General features: G+C 58.7%; 1 protein-coding gene across 3 annotated transcripts in view; it reads left to right on the top strand.

The window, feature by feature from the left end:
* CAPN15 (calpain 15) overlaps positions 1 to 18,013 on the top strand; it is a 56,837-nt gene extending 38,824 nt beyond the window's left edge. For all 3 annotated transcript variants that reach the window (XM_066561121.1, XM_066561118.1, XM_066561120.1), the window contains 11 exons: positions 2,780 to 4,283; positions 7,588 to 7,796; positions 8,706 to 8,889; positions 11,596 to 11,819; positions 12,716 to 12,841; positions 13,460 to 13,612; positions 13,777 to 13,938; positions 14,574 to 14,800; positions 14,991 to 15,151; positions 15,429 to 15,607; positions 16,088 to 18,013. In XM_066561121.1, coding sequence (XP_066417218.1) covers positions 2,802 to 4,283; positions 7,588 to 7,796; positions 8,706 to 8,889; positions 11,596 to 11,819; positions 12,716 to 12,841; positions 13,460 to 13,612; positions 13,777 to 13,938; positions 14,574 to 14,800; positions 14,991 to 15,151; positions 15,429 to 15,607; positions 16,088 to 16,265 — 3,285 coding nt within the window. In that variant the 5' untranslated portion in view covers positions 2,780 to 2,801 and the 3' untranslated portion in view covers positions 16,266 to 18,013. The remainder of the gene's footprint in view (positions 1 to 2,779; positions 4,284 to 7,587; positions 7,797 to 8,705; positions 8,890 to 11,595; positions 11,820 to 12,715; positions 12,842 to 13,459; positions 13,613 to 13,776; positions 13,939 to 14,573; positions 14,801 to 14,990; positions 15,152 to 15,428; positions 15,608 to 16,087) is intronic.
* Positions 18,014 to 18,279: the final 266 nt, after the last annotated feature.

The following is an 18,279-nucleotide window of genomic DNA, read 5'->3' as shown; positions in this document are numbered from 1 at the left end:
GAGAAGATGGGACCAGGAGGGGGACAGTGTGATCAGAGAATGTCACAGCTCCCCAGGGCCATTCCAGGACACTTCAGTGCCCTGGCTTCCACCTCCCTCCCAGCTGCCTGGAGCCTGGATCTCCTGCCCAGCCAAGTGAAATGGTGCTGCCTTCCCTGAGCCTGCAGTTTGTTGCTGATGCCACATCAAGCAGGTCTGGGGACGTGGCTCATCCCAGTGTCCCCTCGTGTGGTACTTCTGTCTTTTAGGTTATCCTAGGTTTTCTCCTCTCTATGGGAAGGAACAGGGTGATTCCTTCCACAGTCCCATGGTGGCACTGCTAGAAGCCTTTGCCTGCTGGGTAGGACCATGGGTGTGTGAGAGATGGACAGGAGGAAGATTTGTGGCTGTTTGTCCCAATCCACAGAAAGCACTGCAGCATCCACGTTTCAGGGCAGATTGATTGGAGCCAGTGCTCTCCTGCACTGTGTACACAGCATGGGGGAGGCTGGAGGTGGATGGCACAGGTTACTGACAGCCTTCCCTTGCCTTTTGCTGATGCCTGTGCTTTGATGAACCTCGCCAGAAAGACAAATGGATGTAACAGGATCACGGTGCCCTTCATGGCCCCATTGGCTGCCAGAGCCGGTCAGCAGCTCCTTCCCCTCCTCTGCTTGAGCAATGATCTCCCTTTCAGATGTTGTGGACATGGTGCTGCCACAGGGGAGAGGGATGTACAGTGGCTCCCAGCTGTAGGACTTGAGGCAGAAAAATCAATGTTTATCTTTCTCTTAGCTGGGAATAACTCCAGTATAATAATAAACACCTTGCAGAGTTCAAACGATGCAGGCACCGTATATGAACCAGAATGAATTTTCAAGCTCTCTCTTGCAATAAAATGGATTTCTTGATTTCAGGCTTTATTTAGAGAAGCGTTTGATTTAAGAAGGGAGTTGAAGGTTATATCTGATCTCTGTGAGATGGAGCTGCTCTTCCAGTGGCTGTGGAGCGTGGTGTGGAAATGTGGTTGGATTGCTGCTGCTGCTGGAGTGTTCCCAGGAGAGTTTCTCATGTACCAGCCGAAGGGAGGGTCACTTCCCTCCTCCCCAGGGGGGTTCTGGCTGCATCCTCTGCCCCTCCAGACCTTGCTGCTGCATTGCAGTCTGCTCAGAGCCTTGGGAAGCTGTGTGTGCAGGTGCTGCTGCTTGGGATTCTGGAGGCCAGCCAGGACCCAGTTCCTTCCACAGGCTGCACCGGCGTCTGGAGCTGTCTGTGCCTGCCCTTTATGGGATTAAACACCCTCCTCCCCTTTGTTCCAGCCACTGTGGTGCTTGAACTTGGTTGTTGTAGGGATGCTGGAGAGGGAGCCAGTGGTGAGCCCACTGAGGTGCAGCTCCCATGACTTAGGGTGCTCTTGGTCTCTGGAGGTCTGACTTTGCTCTTCCTGGGAAGAGCTGAGGGCATGGGATGGGCTTGGAGGCTTCTTCTGCACAATTGGCCCTGTCTCTGGTCTCAGGCAAGCAGAGTGGGGTGGAAGGGCTTGGAAGGGAGGGGCCTGCTCTGCTGGAGAGAGGCACAACTGACCTGGAGCTGGGGCTCAAGATTGGATTTATGGCTTGGCCACCTTATCTGGGAGCAGGAGTGCGTGGAGGGAGGGCTCCAGCCTCCCGGTGCATGCTCAGATGAGGGAGAGCTGGTTTGTCCTTGTGTGAAGGAGGAGGAAGCAGAAAACTCTGCTTTAGCCCCACCTTTGCTCCAAGCTGCAGGAAATGACCCCGAGCAGGGAACAAAGGGCACCATCCAGGACTGTTCTCAGTGTGAGTGCACCACATGGCAGTCTGAAAGCACCGGGAGGGCTGCACTGGGGGAATGCTGCTCCCTGCAACCCAGGGATCGCCGTGGAGCTGTTGCTGCTGCTGCACTTTTGGAATATTGAACCTGCCTAGAAAACAGAATTGTGACTTCCTTCCCCAGGACGAGGTGGTTCTGTCGTGCGTTGGACCCATTCTCCCATCAGGGTTTCAGGCATTCCCAGGCAACGTTGGAGGTTGAAACCAAGGGCTGGTGCAGCCAGAAGGGCATTATGGCCTCTCTACTTCACAGATAAGTAGGGAAGCAGCTGGAGCTGGGACATGGTGCTCCTCTTTGCTGAGCTTGGAAGCTGCTAGTGAGCTGTCCTGGCACTGGTGCACCACAGAGCTGCTGCTCCCAGGCTGACTGGGCCAGACTTCCAGCCCCAAAACCTACAGCCAGGTAGAAGCACCTCTGCACACCAAAGCTCGGCTTCCTTGGCTTGGTGGTGTCTGGTGTGGGATAACACAGTTATCGCAGTGTGGAGCTGAAAGGAGAGGAGGGAGACAGGAACAGAAAGTGAGACAGGGGTGGGATGGAGCAGAGAAGGAGAAAAGAGTTGATGCTGGAACAGCAAGAAGGCAGAGCAGGGTGTCACCTCCTCCCAAGAGTTCCAAATGACCTGCAGACACACAAAGTTGCCAGGGTTGGGCACAGAGATGGTGTTTGCTTACCAGGGCACAACCCCACTGTGAGGATGGGGTCAGTGGGTGCTGAGCTGCTTCTTTTGCCCTTCCTGAAGCATTTTGGATGGAAGCCAATGCATTGCCATACACCTGGAGAATTTGTCACTGCCAGAGGAGCAAGTACCAATAGAGCAGTGACTGGATTGATAGTTGTTCCCTTCCTGGAAGCGAGGTCCTGACCACGCCAGCCCAGGAAACACGTGGTACCTCTGCCTATTGGGTGGCCTTGGCCTCAGCCTCACACTGTGTCTTCTTTCTTGCAGCCACTCCCACTCTCCTGGCTCCATGGCTGCCGTCCGTGAGTGGTCCTGCACACGCTGCACCTTCCTGAACCCCGTGGGCCAGCGGCAGTGCTCCATCTGCGAGGCTCCCCGCCAGAAGCCCGACCTCAACCACATCCTGCGGCTCAGCGTGGAGGAGCAGAAGTGGGCCTGTGCCCGCTGCACCTTCAGGAACTTCCTGGGCAAGGAAACCTGTGAGGTGTGTGGCTTCACCCCCGAGCCGGGACCCGGTGGCTCCCCCTTGCCCGTCATCAACGGCATCTTGCCCAAGCCTGCCGTGCTGATGGAGCCCAAGGGCACATCCAAGGAGGAGGCTGCCAAGGCAGAAAGCAGCAGCGAGGACTCAGAGGGGAAGAGCCCTGATGAAGCAGAGCTGGAGAGCGGCTGGGCCTGCCAGCGCTGCACCCTGCACAACACGCCCGTGGCCAACTCCTGCTCCGCCTGTGGTGGCCCACGCAAGCTCTCCCTGCCCAAAATCCCACCAGAGGCGCTGGTCGTCCCTGAAGTCATCACCCCGGCCGGGTTCCACATGGCCCCCTCCACCCCGCAGCCTTCAGTCTCCTCAGAGATCTCTGATGGTGATGCTGCGACCACCCCAGGCCCAGTGGCTATGGAACAAGAGGTGCAGAAGATCCCAGCCTTCAGCCCCTTCTCCCCGGGGCTCCAGAACAACCCCGTGCCCCGAAGCCGGCGGGAGGTGCCCCCACAGCTGCAGATGCCAGGCCCCGAAGGCTCCCAGCCCGCGGCCACGGGCGCCGTGGGGCAGAAGGGCTCTCCCCAAGGTCAGGCCAGGGCCGCCCCTGCTGCACGCTTCCCGGACCTGCTGTCCAACAAACGGCTGAGCGTGCTGGAGGAGGAGATGGAGGTCAGTCCGTCCCACTGGAAGTGCAGCTCCTGCTCCCTGCTCAACTCCGCCGGGGCCAGCAAGTGCGAGGTTTGCAGCACCCAAAAAGGCAGCGACACCATCAACCTGGTGGGGGACTCGGTGAGGTTCACCCCGTGCAGCCCCTCCAGCCCCGACTTCACCACCTGGTCCTGTTCCAAGTGCACCCTCAAGAACCCCACGCAGGCCCAGAAGTGCAAGGTGTGCGGCTCCTCCAAGCTGCACGGCTTCCAGGAGCACGGGGGCCCGCCGGGGGAGCCGGGGCCGCGCTGCCCCGACTGCGGCGCCTGCGACAGGGACAGGCCCGGCTGCTCCTGCGGCGCCAAGGCCCCGTCGGCGCGCAAGGTGGCCCGGCTGTTCCCGGCCCCGCCGCCCGGAGCGCAGGACAGGCCGGGCCAGTGGGCCTGCCCCGCCTGCACCCTGCTCAATGAGGCGAAGGCCAAGCACTGCGGCGCCTGCCACACCCCCCAGCAGTACGTGGCCCAGCACAAGGGCCTCAAGCCCCTCAAGAGGAGGGAGAGCATGCACGTGGAGAAGAGGAGGCAAACGGATGAGGGCGAGGCCAAAGCCCTGTGGGAAAACATCGTGACCTTCTGCCGGGAGGTGAGTGCAGTGCTTGCTTGTTCCTGCCTCCCCATAGGTCTGGGGCAGCATCTTCCATGCCTTGGGCTCCAGGGATCTTCCCTTGCAGCAGCTGGATGCTGGCTGTTGGCACTGAAATGTCATATTTTGGTGCAGAATGACCTCCAGGGTGAAGACAGCCCATACAGCCCACTCCTGGTGCAAGAGTAAGGAAGTCTAAAACCTAGTGCTAAACCTGCAAACTCTGAAACCCAGTGGTATTTTAAATCAGTGAGAGGGAACTTCTGGGATGTAGGGGACATCCTTAGGTGGTCAGTCCATCTCTTTCCAGTGTCTAGTGGTGGGAAAGGCAGAGAGTGTGCCTAGGTTTGCTGGTGGCACACTGTCCATGGATGCAGGGAATCTAGGATGCAGCAAGCAGAGGCTCAGGATGAGAGGGCAGGCAGAGGAACTGCTGCCCCTGCCAGCAGCTGCAGGTGTTACAGAGCCATGGGCTGGGCCTTGGTGTTCTTGGTTTGGGTGTTGCAAATGCAGAGGTGCAGCACAAATGGCTCCCCCTGTTCTGGGCAGGCCAGCTGAGCTGTAGCTGTAGGCTGGCTCTAGTTGAAGGTCTCAGGAGTACGTGCCAGCACACACCTTCCCACTGTGAGGTATCTGGTCCAGTCAGTTGGGTTTCAGCCTCAAACACCACTCTGTTGGCCTCATTTTTTTCCCAGTATGGCATTAAAAGCTCCTGTGGATGCTGCTTTCTCTGGCCTCCTTCTGGGGGAAGCCTCCAGCTCTTCTGGACCAGATGGAGAGGGAGTTGCAGTCCCATGTTGACGTACAAACAAGGCTTTTCCTGCCTAGTCTGAGGATCGTGTCCATTCCTGTGCCTCCACTGCACAGTCCAGGGAACAGAGATGTTTGGCTCAGAGGGGAAGCTCTGAGAATGATCTTGTTTGGGCTTGTGGTTTTTTTTAAATTGCTGTGTGTCCTCCCTAACAGGCGTGGGTGTCTTTATAGCAGAGACCCAGATTCTGCTTATCCCCATCTTTTAAGCAAGTGAATAGCCTCTTTTGTAGGCAGGGAACATCTGTTCCATCAGGATTCAGGCCTGAAGGATGAATCACGATGATGGCCAGGCTGAATTAGCAGCATGGCACTGCCAGGAAGGGGAGCCTGCCTTGCCCCATCCCGCAGCTGAGCCTGTTGTGCTCCTTAACCCACCCATAATGGGCTGTGAGGTGCACGTGGGCCATCTCCCAAAAAGCCCCCTCCAGCCCAGCCCCAGCTGTGCTCTGGCACTGTTTAGGTGTGAGGTTAGGCCTGGCAGCAGTGGAGGGACGATGCTGCTCCTGTCCCTGTGCTCCTGCTCAGGCTGGCAGGGGAGGTCCCTGTGAGCTCCCTGCTGCCCGAGCGCTGCCCAGCCTGCTCAGCCTGCCCTGGAGGAGCCAGGCTGGCCGAGTTCTGCTCCGTCTGTTTGGCCCCCTGCCCCACATCATGTGGAGCAGCCCCTATTGCTGCTCCCTGCCAGCATTTCTGCTCGAGCTCCTGCTGTGGGTTTTCCTTCCTCTGCTATTCCAGGGATGCCTTTTCCAACCCTTGTCAGTGTGTGGTCCCTATTTCAGCTTTACCCTTTCTCTTCTGTTGGGGAGCAGTGCAGAGCTGACCTCTTCCACTGGAATCATGGAATCAGAATGGTTTGGGATGGAAGGGACCTTAAAGCTCATCTTGTTCTAACCCTGCCAACCCACCTCACCTTCCACCACACCAGGTTACTCCAAGTCCTGTCCCACCTGGCCTTGAACACTTGCACAGATGGGGCAGCCACAGCTTCCCTGGGCACCCTGTGCCAGGGCCTCCCCACCCTCACAGGGAAGAATTTTTCCCCAGTACCCAATCTAAATTTCTCCCCTTTCAGTGTAAAACTTTCCCCTTGTCCCATCACTGCTTGTCCATGTGAAAAATTGTTTTCCCTCTTACTAAGAAGCCCCCTTTAGGCACTGCAAGGGGTCTGAGGTCTCCATGGAACCTTCTCCAGGTGAGCACCCCCAGCTCTCTCAGCCTGGCTCCAGAGGAGAGGGGATCCTGCCCACAGAGCATCTCCATGGGGTCCCCTGGACCTGTTCTAACAGATCCACATATTTGTTATGCTGAGTCCACCAGAGATGGACAAAACTGGGGTCTCACAAGGGCAGAGCAGAGGGGGAGAATCCTATGTGTGTCCTATGAGTGTCCTCATAGTCCTGCACAGCAAGTTCCTGCAGAGCCCAGAGATCCATGTGCAGGGATGGGTCACAGCCAGGTCCCCAGCCAGGCTGTGACTGAGGCTGCTGCAATGGTGGCTGCTCCTCAGCTGCACGGGGCAGATGCTCCCCTGAGAGAGCAGGACAGCTATTAGCTGAAAACACCCTCCTGCAAAAGAGGAGCTGGAGTTGCTGATTGGGGCACCACAAAGGAAGCATTCAGGTAGGATTGCCACAAAAGAGGAGGTCAACTACTAATTGGGTGTGCATAAAGCTAATTTAAATCAGAACCAGCTTTTGCTGAAATAATTTAATTTAATTTAATTTAATTAACAATAACAAAGAAACACCTGTTCTCATTTCACCCTGTGTTAGACTGGAAAAGCCACCCTTCTCCTCTTGGTGAAGTTCTGTGCTTCCATCCCTGTGGTTAATGCCTATGGGATTACCTGCCCTTCCACCCATCCTATTTATTTATGATGCAGCAGCTGTTGCAGGAGGCCTGGGACGTGGGATACCCTCACTCTGAAATTGCTTGCCTGGCTGTGGTCTGGCTGAATGCAATTGCTAAAGCTGCCCCTCCCATCCCCCATGGACGTGCCTGGGGGTGGCACAGAGCTGCCAAGCCCAGCATGTCCCCTCCGGGGCAGGGACAAGGCTGGTTGAGGTGTGTTTGCATGCCAGGTGGCTCCTCAAAGCCTTGCTGTTTGCAGGCTTTGCTGCTTGTGGAGGCAGCCAAGGCCCCCCACAGCCCAGCTTTTAGCACCAGCACAAAGTGTGAGACTGTCCCTGCCCAGGGAGGCTCCTGTGAAACAGAAGAAGGCAGATTGGAGTCACAGTCACAGCCCGGAGCTTGAAACCAGAGAGGTGAGCCTGAGGCAAGGCTGAATGCTGGACCTGAAGCACAAGAAGCATCTCTGCTGCTGCCAGCAAACACCAGCATAGTCCTGCCCGGCTGTAGGGCTGGGAGGAGACTGCCTGGGCCCGGCAGGAGGGCTGGGGGCTCTGCTGTCTCTCAGGGGGGCAATGGGCGGCTCTCCAGACTCCCCAGTCCCAAGTGGCTCCACTTATGCTCTCCTTGCCTTTTGCCCTCACAGAACAAAGTCAATTTTGTGGACGACAGTTTCCCCCCCGGGCCCAAGTCGGTGGGGTTCCCGGAGGGGGACAGCGTGCAGCAGCGGGTGAAGCAGTGGCTGCGCCCCCATGAGATCAACTGCAGCATCTTCAAGGAGCGCTCGGTGAAGTGGTCGGTGTTCCGCACGCCGCGGCCCTCGGACATCCTGCAGGGACTGCTGGGCAACTGCTGGTAGGGGCCAGTGAGCCGGGCTGACACCCTCCTGCCCCTTCCCTCTTCCCCCCTCTCCCTCCAGCTCCAGCTCGGCCCCCTCAGCCCTACTTAAACCCCTTTATGCCCCCAGGCTGTAGCCCATGCTCTGCCTCACCCCCTCCCAGCGCTGCGTGGCCGGGCAGTTCGTGCTGCCCATGCCCTGTGCTGCCCATGCCCGTGCCCCATGCCCCGTGCTGCCCGTGCCCCATGCCCTGTGCTGCCTGTGCCCCATGCCCCGTGCCCTGTGCTGCCCGTGCCCGTGCTGCCCATGCCTGTGCTGTCCATGCCCATGCCCTGTGCTGCCCATACCCCTGCTGCCCATGCTGCCCATGCCCCATGCTGCCCATGCCCCGTGCTGTCCATGCCCATGCCCCGTGCTGCCCATACCTGTGCTGCCCATGCCCCGTGCTGCCCATGCCCATGGCCCATGCTGCTCGTGCCCGTGCTGCCCATGCCCATGCTGCCCATGCCCCATGCTGCCCATGCCCCGTGATGCCCATACCCGTGCTGCCCATGCCCATGCCCCATGCTGCCCATGCCCCGCGCTGCCCATGCCCGTGCCCCATGCCCCGTGCTGCCCATACCCGTGCTGCCCATGCCCTGTGCTGCCCGTTCCCTGTGCCCCATGTCCCGTGCTGCCCATGCCCATGCCCATGCCCCATGCTGCCCATGCCCGTGCTGCCCATGCCCGTGCCCCATGCCCCGTGCTGCCCATGCCCCGTGATGCCCATACCCGTGCTGCCCATGCCCGTGCTGCCCATACCCTGTGCCCCGTGATGCCCATACCCGTGCTGCCCATACCCTGTGCCCCGTGATGCCCATACCCGTGCTGCCCATGCCCCGTGCTGCCCATGCCCCGTGCTGAGGCCGCCCCATGGTGCCCGGCAGGTTCCTGAGCGCCCTGGCCGTGCTGGCTGAGCGGCCCGAGCTGGTGGAGAGGGTGATGATCACCAGGACACTGTGCCCCGAGGGCGCCTACCAGGTGCGGCTGTGCAAGGACGGCACGTGGACCACGGTGCTGGTGGATGACATGCTGCCCTGCGACGAGTGCGGCTACCTGCTCTTCTCTCAGGTCAGTGCCATGGGGACGGGGGTGGGCAGCGCTCCAGGCCTCAGGGAGCCTCATCCCAGGCGCTCCCAGGACAGGCAGTGGGAAGAGGCACTGCTGGGGTTCATGTGAGGCCCCTACTTCGTGCTGCATTTAGAGTCATAGAGACACTAAGGTTGGAAAAGGCCCCAAAGATCATCAGGTCCAACCACTGATCAAATACCCCCTGCTCACTAAACCATGCCACAAAGTACCACATGGACTTGTTTTTTAAATGTTCCCAGGGGTGGTGACTCCACCAGTGCCCTGGACAACCCATTCCAATGCCTGACTACCTTTCATTAAGGAATTTTCCCAATATCCAAGCTAAACCTCCTGTGGTGCAACTTGAGGCTGTTTCCTCTTGTCCTGTCCCTTGTTCCCTGGGAGCAGAGCCTGACCCCCACCTGGCTGCTCCCTCCTGTCAGGAGCTGTGCAGAGCCACAAGGTCCCTCCTGAGCCTCCTTTTCTCCAGGCTGAGCCCCTTTCCCAGCTCCCTCAGCCCCTCCTGGTGCTCCAGCCCTTCCCAGCTCCATTCCCTTCTCTGGACACATTCCAGCCCCTCAATGTCATGCCAGGTGCCACTGACCTTCTTGCCCACCTGGGCACATCTGACTCACGTTCAGCTGCTGCCAAGCAGCACTCCCAGGTCCTTTCCCAGCAGGTACTTCCCAGCACTCCCAGGTCCTTTCCCAGCAGGTACCCAGCTGCCCCAGGCCTGGAGCTGCCAGGGCATGCTGTGAAACAAATGGAAGATCCAGCACTGGTTGCACCCTGTTTGCAGTTCAGGACACTGATCTTCACTGTGCCCTCAAGACAGGTGAACTCTTTGAAGCCATAATATCCATCTATTTAGACCTCTTTTGGCATTTCCCAGGCTACAGTGAAGAAGTTTCATTTACAGTTGCTTTTCCCTCACTCCTTGCACCACAGCCACTTCACTTGCAGGGAAAGCCACCCTTATCCTTCATATAAAAGGAAAACACTTTAACCTGTGTTTTGCACTGCGAGGGAATGAGGGAAAGCTGTTTCTTTCCTCTGAGGGGAGGTCTGGCAGCTTGGCTGTGCCAGGGAGGGCCTGTGGAGAAGGAGGGGATGGCACATGGAGCAGCCGGTTCCGAGCCAGTGCCCAGTTGCTCTGAGCACGCTGGGATGGCATCTGCTCGGGTCAGTGGAGCTCCCTCAGCCCCTCCAGGACATTGCTCTGCCCTGCCCTGCCTGCCAGGCCCAGGGGCTCTTGCTGGGACCATGTCCATGAAGGAGACTGAGAACGTCTCTATTGAAACTCAGGGGGCAAAATCTGCCAAGGAAAACAAAGTACCACTGTCAGGAGGAGACAGGGACTGGGACTGCTGGCTTGGATTTCCTTCTGCAAATCCAGTCCTCTCCTCTGGGTTTTGACACACAGCCATGTCAGGACAGGAATCAAACTTTGGAGAAGGGAAGAAGGAATTTGTATCTATTCTGCCTCTCAGTAGACAGAGGATACAGATGCATTTCTTTATTTCAGCATAAGATTTACCTGTCTTGGTTTTTACCTTTTCCTTCCATCTTTCATGAATTTTAAGTCTGCTTTTGGAGCTTTTTTAAGATTGGAGGTTTTCACATGGGCTGGACTTGCCTTGCCTCTGTTTCTAGGAGCATCTGAATCGTGATGAGATTTTTCTGCTGAGTGTTCAGCTGTGGGAGCTGGATGTGGGGGATATAAAAGGAAAATCAGAGTTTTAAAAATAAAAGAAAATCGGGCTCTTATCTGAGCTCCCTGGCTGTGGTTCAGGCAGAAATAAACAACATGGATTTTGTTGAGTGAGGGACCCAAAAACCAGCAAAAAGCACTTTTAAGCTCTCTTTATCCGTCAGAAAGAAATCTTCACTGCCCTCCTTTCCTCTGCCAGCTCTTGGCTGCCACCTGTGAGTCACACAGGCACAATGTACCAGTGATTTTCCCTGCTGCTCTCCAAGCACCGGATACCAAACCCCATTTGCTGGGAAAAAACTTGCATCTTGTAATTAGGGCTTGTAGTTACTCCCTGTGCTGGAGTGAGGACTTTGCCAGTCCAAGCCTTTGGAGCTTGTCCTTGAAGCAGTGTCTGTGTTGCCTGGGTAGAATCCAGTCAGTCCTGTGGCCAGGGGCACTCTGGGGAACCTCCTCTGCCAAAGGGGTGTTGGTTTGGGTTTGCAGAGGTGTGTGAGTTAAAGGCAGCTGTTCCAGATGTGCTCCACCTCACAGAATCCTAAATGTCCTGAGTGGGAAGGGACCCACAAGGATCATCAGTCCAATTCCTGGCCCTGCACACACCCCAACAATTCCACCTTGTGCCTGAGAGCACTGTCCAAATGCTCCTTGAGCTCTGGGAGCCTTGGGGTCCTCTTCCATTATTAAATGGTTCTAACTTCAGGTTGAAGTGGACAGAAGGGGCTCAGGGTGGGCACCCACCCTGCCAGCCTAATTGCTGGGCACCCCAGGGTGCAGCTCTGTCAGCACCCAGGCCTCTTGGGTGTTCATTCCAGGACTTCTTCCCAACAAAACACTGAGCAAAGAGCCAACGGGTCACCCCTGGCCAAGGGGACCAGCTCCTGGCATGGCCCTGCTGCTGCTGCCTCTCCAGCCAGGATGGCTGGTGGGGATGGCTGGGAGGGGCTGTCCCACCCCTTTCCCCGGGGCTGACGTGTCCCTCCCTGTCCCTGCAGGCCCAGAGGAAGCAGCTGTGGGTGGCCCTCATTGAGAAGGCGCTGGCCAAGCTGCACGGTTCGTACTTCGCGCTGCAGGCCGGGCGCGCCATCGAGGGCCTGGCCACGCTCACCGGGGCGCCCTGCGAGAGCCTCATGCTGCAGGTCAGCTCCACCAACCCCCGCGAGGAGCCCATCGACACCGACCTCATCTGGGCCAAAATGCTCAGCTCTAAGGAGGCTGGGTAAGACGGGGCAGGAGCAGGGACGCTGCAGAGGGGGATGAGAGGGAACATTCTTGTCTTTAGAGGCTCAGGAGAGGGGTCACTGCATCAGCTGGGGTGGAGTCCACCACCCCTGCCACTCATCTGGAGCATTGGTGGGGGTCCCACTCCAAGTTCTAAGAAATTATTTCTCCTTTGATTCTCATATGAAATTAAGAGCCTGGTGACCTTCCACTGCACGTCACTGCTGTCTTGCAGGAGTTAGGAAGTGGCACTGAGCCCACTTGCTTTGCTTTGAGCTTTTCTGTTTTGTGAATGCTTTACCCTGCCCAAGTCTCCCACCCGTATGTGACATCTTTGCTAATGACACCTGGCTAGCACGAGTCTAGAGGGGGCACAGCCAAAGCAGAGACCTCCTGCTCATCGCTTGGGCAGGAGGGCAGCTGGGTTGGCTGAAGGCTGGGGTATGGGGCCACATGGATAGATAGCTCCCAGCATATGGTGTCCCCCTAAACCTGACTGCTGCAGACCTCCTGCCCCAAATAGTGTCCTCACCCCTGCTAGCTTGTCTAGCTGATGGACTCCCTGCTTTTCTCTGTGGCTTTCTGCCAGCCAGCAGAAGTGGGCAGGACCCTGGGGCCTGGTAGAAATCAGGGGAGGTTTGGGGCAAAGTTCCCCAGCGCAAAGCAGCTCTCCTTGGAGCCTGGGCTCAGCGTGCACGTGGGCAAGGGGAGGGAGCTCTGGCCAGCAGGGCTGGGCATTGCCTGGGGAGTGTTGTTGATGCCAACAGTGTTGTTGCAGAGTGGGAGCATCCAGGAGCCTCCTGGGAGGAAGCTGTCCCATGCTTTGAGTGGCAGGGATGAGCTTCCCCCATGGCAGGCCTGGCAGGACCCCGAGGGTTTGGTGTCCCCGTGCAGGTTCCTCATGGGCGCATCCTGCGGCGGGGGCAACATGAAGGTGGATGATGTGGCCTACGAGAGCATGGGGCTCCGGCCCCGGCACGCCTATTCCATCCTGGACGTGCGGGATGTCCAGGGCTTCAGGTGAGCTCGGCCTGGAGCCTGCCATGCCTCTGCAGCTGCTCCTGCCTGCAGATTCAGCAGAAAACCTGGAGATGGATAACTGAGAGCATGGTGAACGGGACCCTGGGGACTCTTTGGTGTCCCATCCTCATGGCCAGCAAGGATGATGCCATCCTAGGGCATCATCAGGGGTGTCACATAAATGCTGTTATCATATGAGCTGTCCTTGCCTGGTGCTGGCTCCATGTCCAGGGGTAGAATGTTTGACCTGTGTCACAAGACACAGAGGACTGAGTTGAGTTCTCATTTCAGTGAGATGCTCAGAGCATATTGCTCATCTTTGAATGGAGGGGGGAGAGAAATGGGTGCCACCCTGACAGCTGGGCTGCTGTAGGAAGCTGTATTTTCAGCCATGTCACTCTCAGCAGCCTCTCCCCTGCTGAGCCCCTTAGGGCAGGGAAGGGCAGAGGGAGCAGCAGCAGGAACAGAGCTGCAGGACAGAGACATCTGGGGCCACGATGTGGGTGACACATTAGTTCTGGGATGCTGTGAGAAGGCAGGAGTCACAGGGTGTCCTGTGTGGGTGGCAGGCTGGGTCTCCCCTCCCTCCTGGGTCTCTGACACTTTTCCCCTTCCCAGGTTACTGCGCCTCCGGAACCCCTGGGGCCGCTTCTCCTGGAACGGCAGCTGGTCGGACGAGTGGCCACACTGGCCGCTCCCCCTGCGCCATGACCTGATGCCCCATGGCAGCAGTGAGGGCGTCTTCTGGATGGAGTACAGCGACTTCATCAAGTATGGCACGGCCAGAGCAGAGCTGTGGGGCGGGGAACGGGGCAGGGATGGAAAATGGGATGTGGGATCATGATGTGGCAGGCGGGACCAGTCATCCCTAGGGAATGTGGGTGTCCTGCAGCATGCAGTGTGCCCCACCAGGATTGAGCCCAGCTTCCCCACAGGTATTTTGACTCTGTGGATATCTGCAAGCTCCATTCGGACTGGCATGAGGTGCGTGTGCAGGGCATGTTCCCCAACAAGGCCAACGGGCCGGTGACGGTGACATCGCTGACGGTGTTGGAGCGTGCAGCTCTGGAGTTTGCCCTCTTCCAGGAGGGCAGCAGGTGAGCTGGGCAGGGCAGTGAAACTGGGGGGCTCAGCTTGGAGAAAAGGAGGCTCAGGGGGGACCTTCTGGCTCTGCACAACTTCCTGATAGGAGGGGACAGCCACGTGGGGGTCAGGCTCTGCTTTCAGACTGGACAAGGGGAAGTGGCCTCAAGTTGCACCAGGGGAGGTTTAGCTTGGATATTGGGGAAAATTTCTTCACTGAAAGGGTGGTCAGGCCCTGGCACAGCTGCCCAGGGCGGTGATGTAGTCCCCATCCCTGCAAGGATTTAAAAATCTTATGGATGTGGCACTTGGGGACGTGGGTTAGTGGTGACCTTGGCAGTGCTGGGTTAATGGTTGGTTATTGGTCTTGATGATCTTAGAGGACTTTCCCAACATTAATGATTCCACAACTCTGTGGTTCTGTGGGCCCAGAAGAAATCCAGACACATTGGCCTCCCTCGGGATCACAGAGCTCAGGGATAGGCCCCCATCACCATCTCCACAGATCTTGGGAACTGCTCATGTTTAGCTGGAACCCAATGAACCCAACTCGTGAATGCAGGGCTGGTTCCTGGGGCAGTGGGATAGCTCTTCCCTGGAACTGCTGCCTGTGTCCTGGGTGACGTGTGACCCTTCCTTCCTGGCACAGGAGGTCAGACACGGTGGACAGCCACTTGCTGGACTTGTGCATCATGGTTTTCCGGGCCACCTTCACCAGTGGGAACAAGCTGAGCCTGGGCCGGCTGATGGCCCACAGCAAACGAGCCGTCAAGAAATTTGTCAACTGCGACGTGATGCTGGAGCCGGGCGAGTACGCCGTCGTGTGCTGTGCCTTCAACCACTGGAGCGCTGCCCTGGCCGGCCCTGCTGCCCAGGGTGAGGGCATGGAGGGGCCCTGGGGGAGGGAGAGGTGCCAAAGCCCTCGGTCCTCTTCATGGGGACCTTCTTCAGAGTGGAGGTTGCCTGTTGCATGTCGCATGTGCATCAGCCCAGGAGCACCATGCTCCTGGGGATTGTGGGCTTGGTGACAGTTCCCTGATCCCTGTTGCTCTGGGTGTCTCTGCAGCTTCCAGTCCCACCAGCAGCCGACCAGCCACTGATTATTCCAGCTACATCCTGGCTATCTACAGCTCCCGCCTGGTGATGGTGGAGCAGGTGGATGCACAGCCCACCACGCTGGCAGATGCCATCATCCTGCTGACCGAGAACAAGGGCGAGCGCCACGAGGTGGGTGGGGGGCACAGGGTGGGGCCTGCAGTGGGGAGGGGGGTGATGCTGTCAGAGGGAGCCTGGACATGTGGGGTCCATGGGCAGGGGTTGGGCAGGGCTGTGCCAGCTCTGGCTGCCACCCCTGGATGCCCCCCCGCTTTGCTCCCTCAGGCAGCATGGGGCACCCCAGCAGATGGGCTGCCCTTGGCTAGAGTGGAGGATGCCAGTGCAGGGGGTTTGATTTGGGGATGAGGGTGCCCAGAGGCTTCATCCCCTTCCCTGCTGTCTGCCCCAGGGCCGTGAGGGGATGACCTGCTACTACCTGACCCACGGCTGGGCAGGGCTCATCGTGGTGGTGGAGAACCGACACCCCAAGTCCTACCTGCATGTGCAGTGCGACTGCACCGACAGCTTCAACGTGGTGTCCACGCGCGGCAGCCTCAAGACACAGGACAGCGTCCCCCCCCTGCACAGGTCTGGGGTAGGCAGGGGTGGGTCACAGAGGCTGCCATGGGCCTGCCAGGAGGCTGGGAGAAAGGCAGAGCCAGGGCTGGCAGGAGGCTGGAGAGTGGCAGAGCCAGGGCTGGCAGGGAGGCATGGACAGGGTGGGATTGCCAGGAAAGAGGTGGGATTCCTAGAGCAGAGGTGGGATTGCCAGGACAGAGGTGAGATTGTCAGGACAGGGTGGGATTGCCAGGAAAAAGGTGGGATTCCTAGAGCAGAGGTGGGATTGCCAGGACAGAGGTGAGATTGTCAGGACAGGGTGGGATTGCCAGGACAGAGGTGGGATTGCTGGGACAGAGGTGGGATTGCCAGGAGAGGATGGGATTGCCAGGACAGAGGTGGGATTGCTGGGACAGAGGTGGGATTGCCAGGAGAGGATGGGATTGCCAGGACAGAGGTGGGATTGCAGGGGTGGAGGCTGCTGCCCTGAGCCCGTGGCTCTCTCCACAGGCAGGTGTTGGTGATCCTGTCCCAGCTGGAGGGTAACGCTGGCTTCTCCATCACGCACCGCCTGGCGCACCGCAAAGCCACCCAGGCCTTCCTCAATGACTGGATGCTGACGAAGGGCACCCACAACCCGCTGCTCACGCCCGAGGTCGCTGGGCTGCACGGGCCCCGGCCCCTATGACGAAGAGCCCCCCCGTCCCTGCCCCGCCGCCCCGTTCCTGTCACCGAGCCTCTGGCCCGGGGTGCCCCCCGAGCCACCAGCGCTGAGCTGTGGGGCAGAGCTGGAGTGGCACCCCCAGCGCTTTGCCCCACGCCGCGGGGCTGGGGTGAGTTCTCAGGGCCAGCACCAGCCCTGGCACCGCTGCCCTGGCGCCGCTGCCCCCAGGCACTTTACAAGGAGCAGCTGGGGGCACGGGGCCATCTCAGGATCCCACCTGCCCCATTCCTGTGCTGGGCCCGGTGCCCTCTGCCCGCCCCGGGGACTGTGGGAGAGGGAGGGGCTGGAGGTTGCTGTCAAGACCCTTCCCAGGCACCACGCTCAGGACTCTGCCCCTTCCCGTGGCACCAGGGCACTGGCGCTGCAAAAAGAATATACCTCTGATGTCTGTCCGTCTGTGTGACCCTCCGTCTGTCCCTGGGCCCTTCCCTCTGTCTTGTTGCCCCCTTTGTCTGCTGCCAGGACCAGCGTGGTGCTGAGGCTGGGCTGGGGGGTGCCAGGGTCAGGCTGCCATGGTGCCACCCATGCCAGGGACCCCCCCACCCTTCCTGGGTGCTGGGGCTGGTGGGGAGAGGGCACAGGGTTGTTGCAGAAAGCTGCTGCTGAGGGGGCTGTGCTGTAATTGGGGTGAAACTCAGAGGTTTCACCACCTCCTGCTCGGCTCCGGGTGGAGAGCGGGGCCCCGGGGGGGTGCTGCAGGCGGGGGCTGTGGCCCGTGCCACCTCTCCCTGTCACACAAGTGTTACTATGCAAAGGCGGCCGTGGGAGCAGTGCCTGGAGAGAAGCCATGGCCCGAGCTGGGCTCAGCCCCTGGCACTGCCCTCTGGGCCCCCCTGTGCCCCATGGAGGGAGGCTGGGCTGCAGGTACCGACCCGGGGCCAGGGAGCAGCTCCCTGGAGTTAGCACGAGTCCATGTGCTGGGGAGGGGGTGGCTTTGGGGGGAAGCAGAGAGCCCCCTCCTCCAGAGCCCGAGTGCTGTGGGAGGCAGTGAGCACAAGGCAAGGGCTGCACCTCAGGGTGCTGCTGGCCCTGTGGGTGCTCTGAGGTGAGGGCTGATCCTGGGGGGAGCTGCACCCCACGTTTTCAGGGCTTCGTGGCTCTCTGACTTGTCTGACTTGACGTGTGTGTGTGTGTGTGTGTGTGTGTGTGTGTGTGTGTGTGTGGTTTGGGGGTTCCCCTGTGTACTGTCTCCTTCCTGAGCTGTGTGGATTTACAGCTGAGGGGGGGCTGATGGGCAATGCTGGACCCTGTTCTGGCAGGGGCCATGCTGGGGGATCCTGCACCCCAAATCCTGCACCCCAAACCCTGCACCAGCAGCTGGGCTGGGCAGGGGGTGCAGGCTCTGCCCCTCTGTGTCCCTCGGGGATTGGGGGTGGCAGGGGGGGTGGGCTGCCCTGGCACCTCCCAGCCCCCCCAGCTGGGGCTGCTGAGCCAAGCTCTGTCTGTATTTCTGTTTGTTGATCTGTTTTCTCTCTTTCCAGCTCCTTCCTCCTTGGGATGATTTGTCCTTCACTTTTTTTTCTCCTCTCTCTTTATGTCTTTCTGAGCTGTGAATATTTTTAACCCTGTAAATACTGTCCAGCTCTTCAAAATCATAGGATATTTTATCAATTGTAAATCAGATCAGTAATCCCTGTATGATATGAATTATCCATGGGTGGTTTTCAAACTCAGGTTCTGATGGACCAAATAAAGTTTTGTTTTTTACTGAAGCTGCCTGGTTTTCCTGTGGAAGAGACAAAAGGGATGAGTGGGCTGGTTTGGGGGTCAAAGCAATGGGTCTCGCAGGCATTTCCGTGGAGCAGTGACAGTCGGTGCTGGGGGGAGAGCTGAGCACCAATAAAAGGGGAATTGGAAGTTTTCCTGCACTTGGGGGTGCGGGAGCACAGAGAGGGGTGGAAATAAAGCAAAACAGAAGCGAAATCCAGAAATTCCCATAAAATGAGCGGTGTTCTCTCGCAGGGCCGAGCAGGGCTGT

This window comes from Molothrus aeneus, chromosome 16 (assembly GCF_037042795.1).
Source record: "Molothrus aeneus isolate 106 chromosome 16, BPBGC_Maene_1.0, whole genome shotgun sequence".
Taxonomy (NCBI): domain Eukaryota; kingdom Metazoa; phylum Chordata; class Aves; order Passeriformes; family Icteridae; genus Molothrus; species Molothrus aeneus.
The sequence above is the reverse complement of the archived record's forward strand: the minus strand, read 5'-3'. Positions and strand labels throughout refer to the sequence as shown.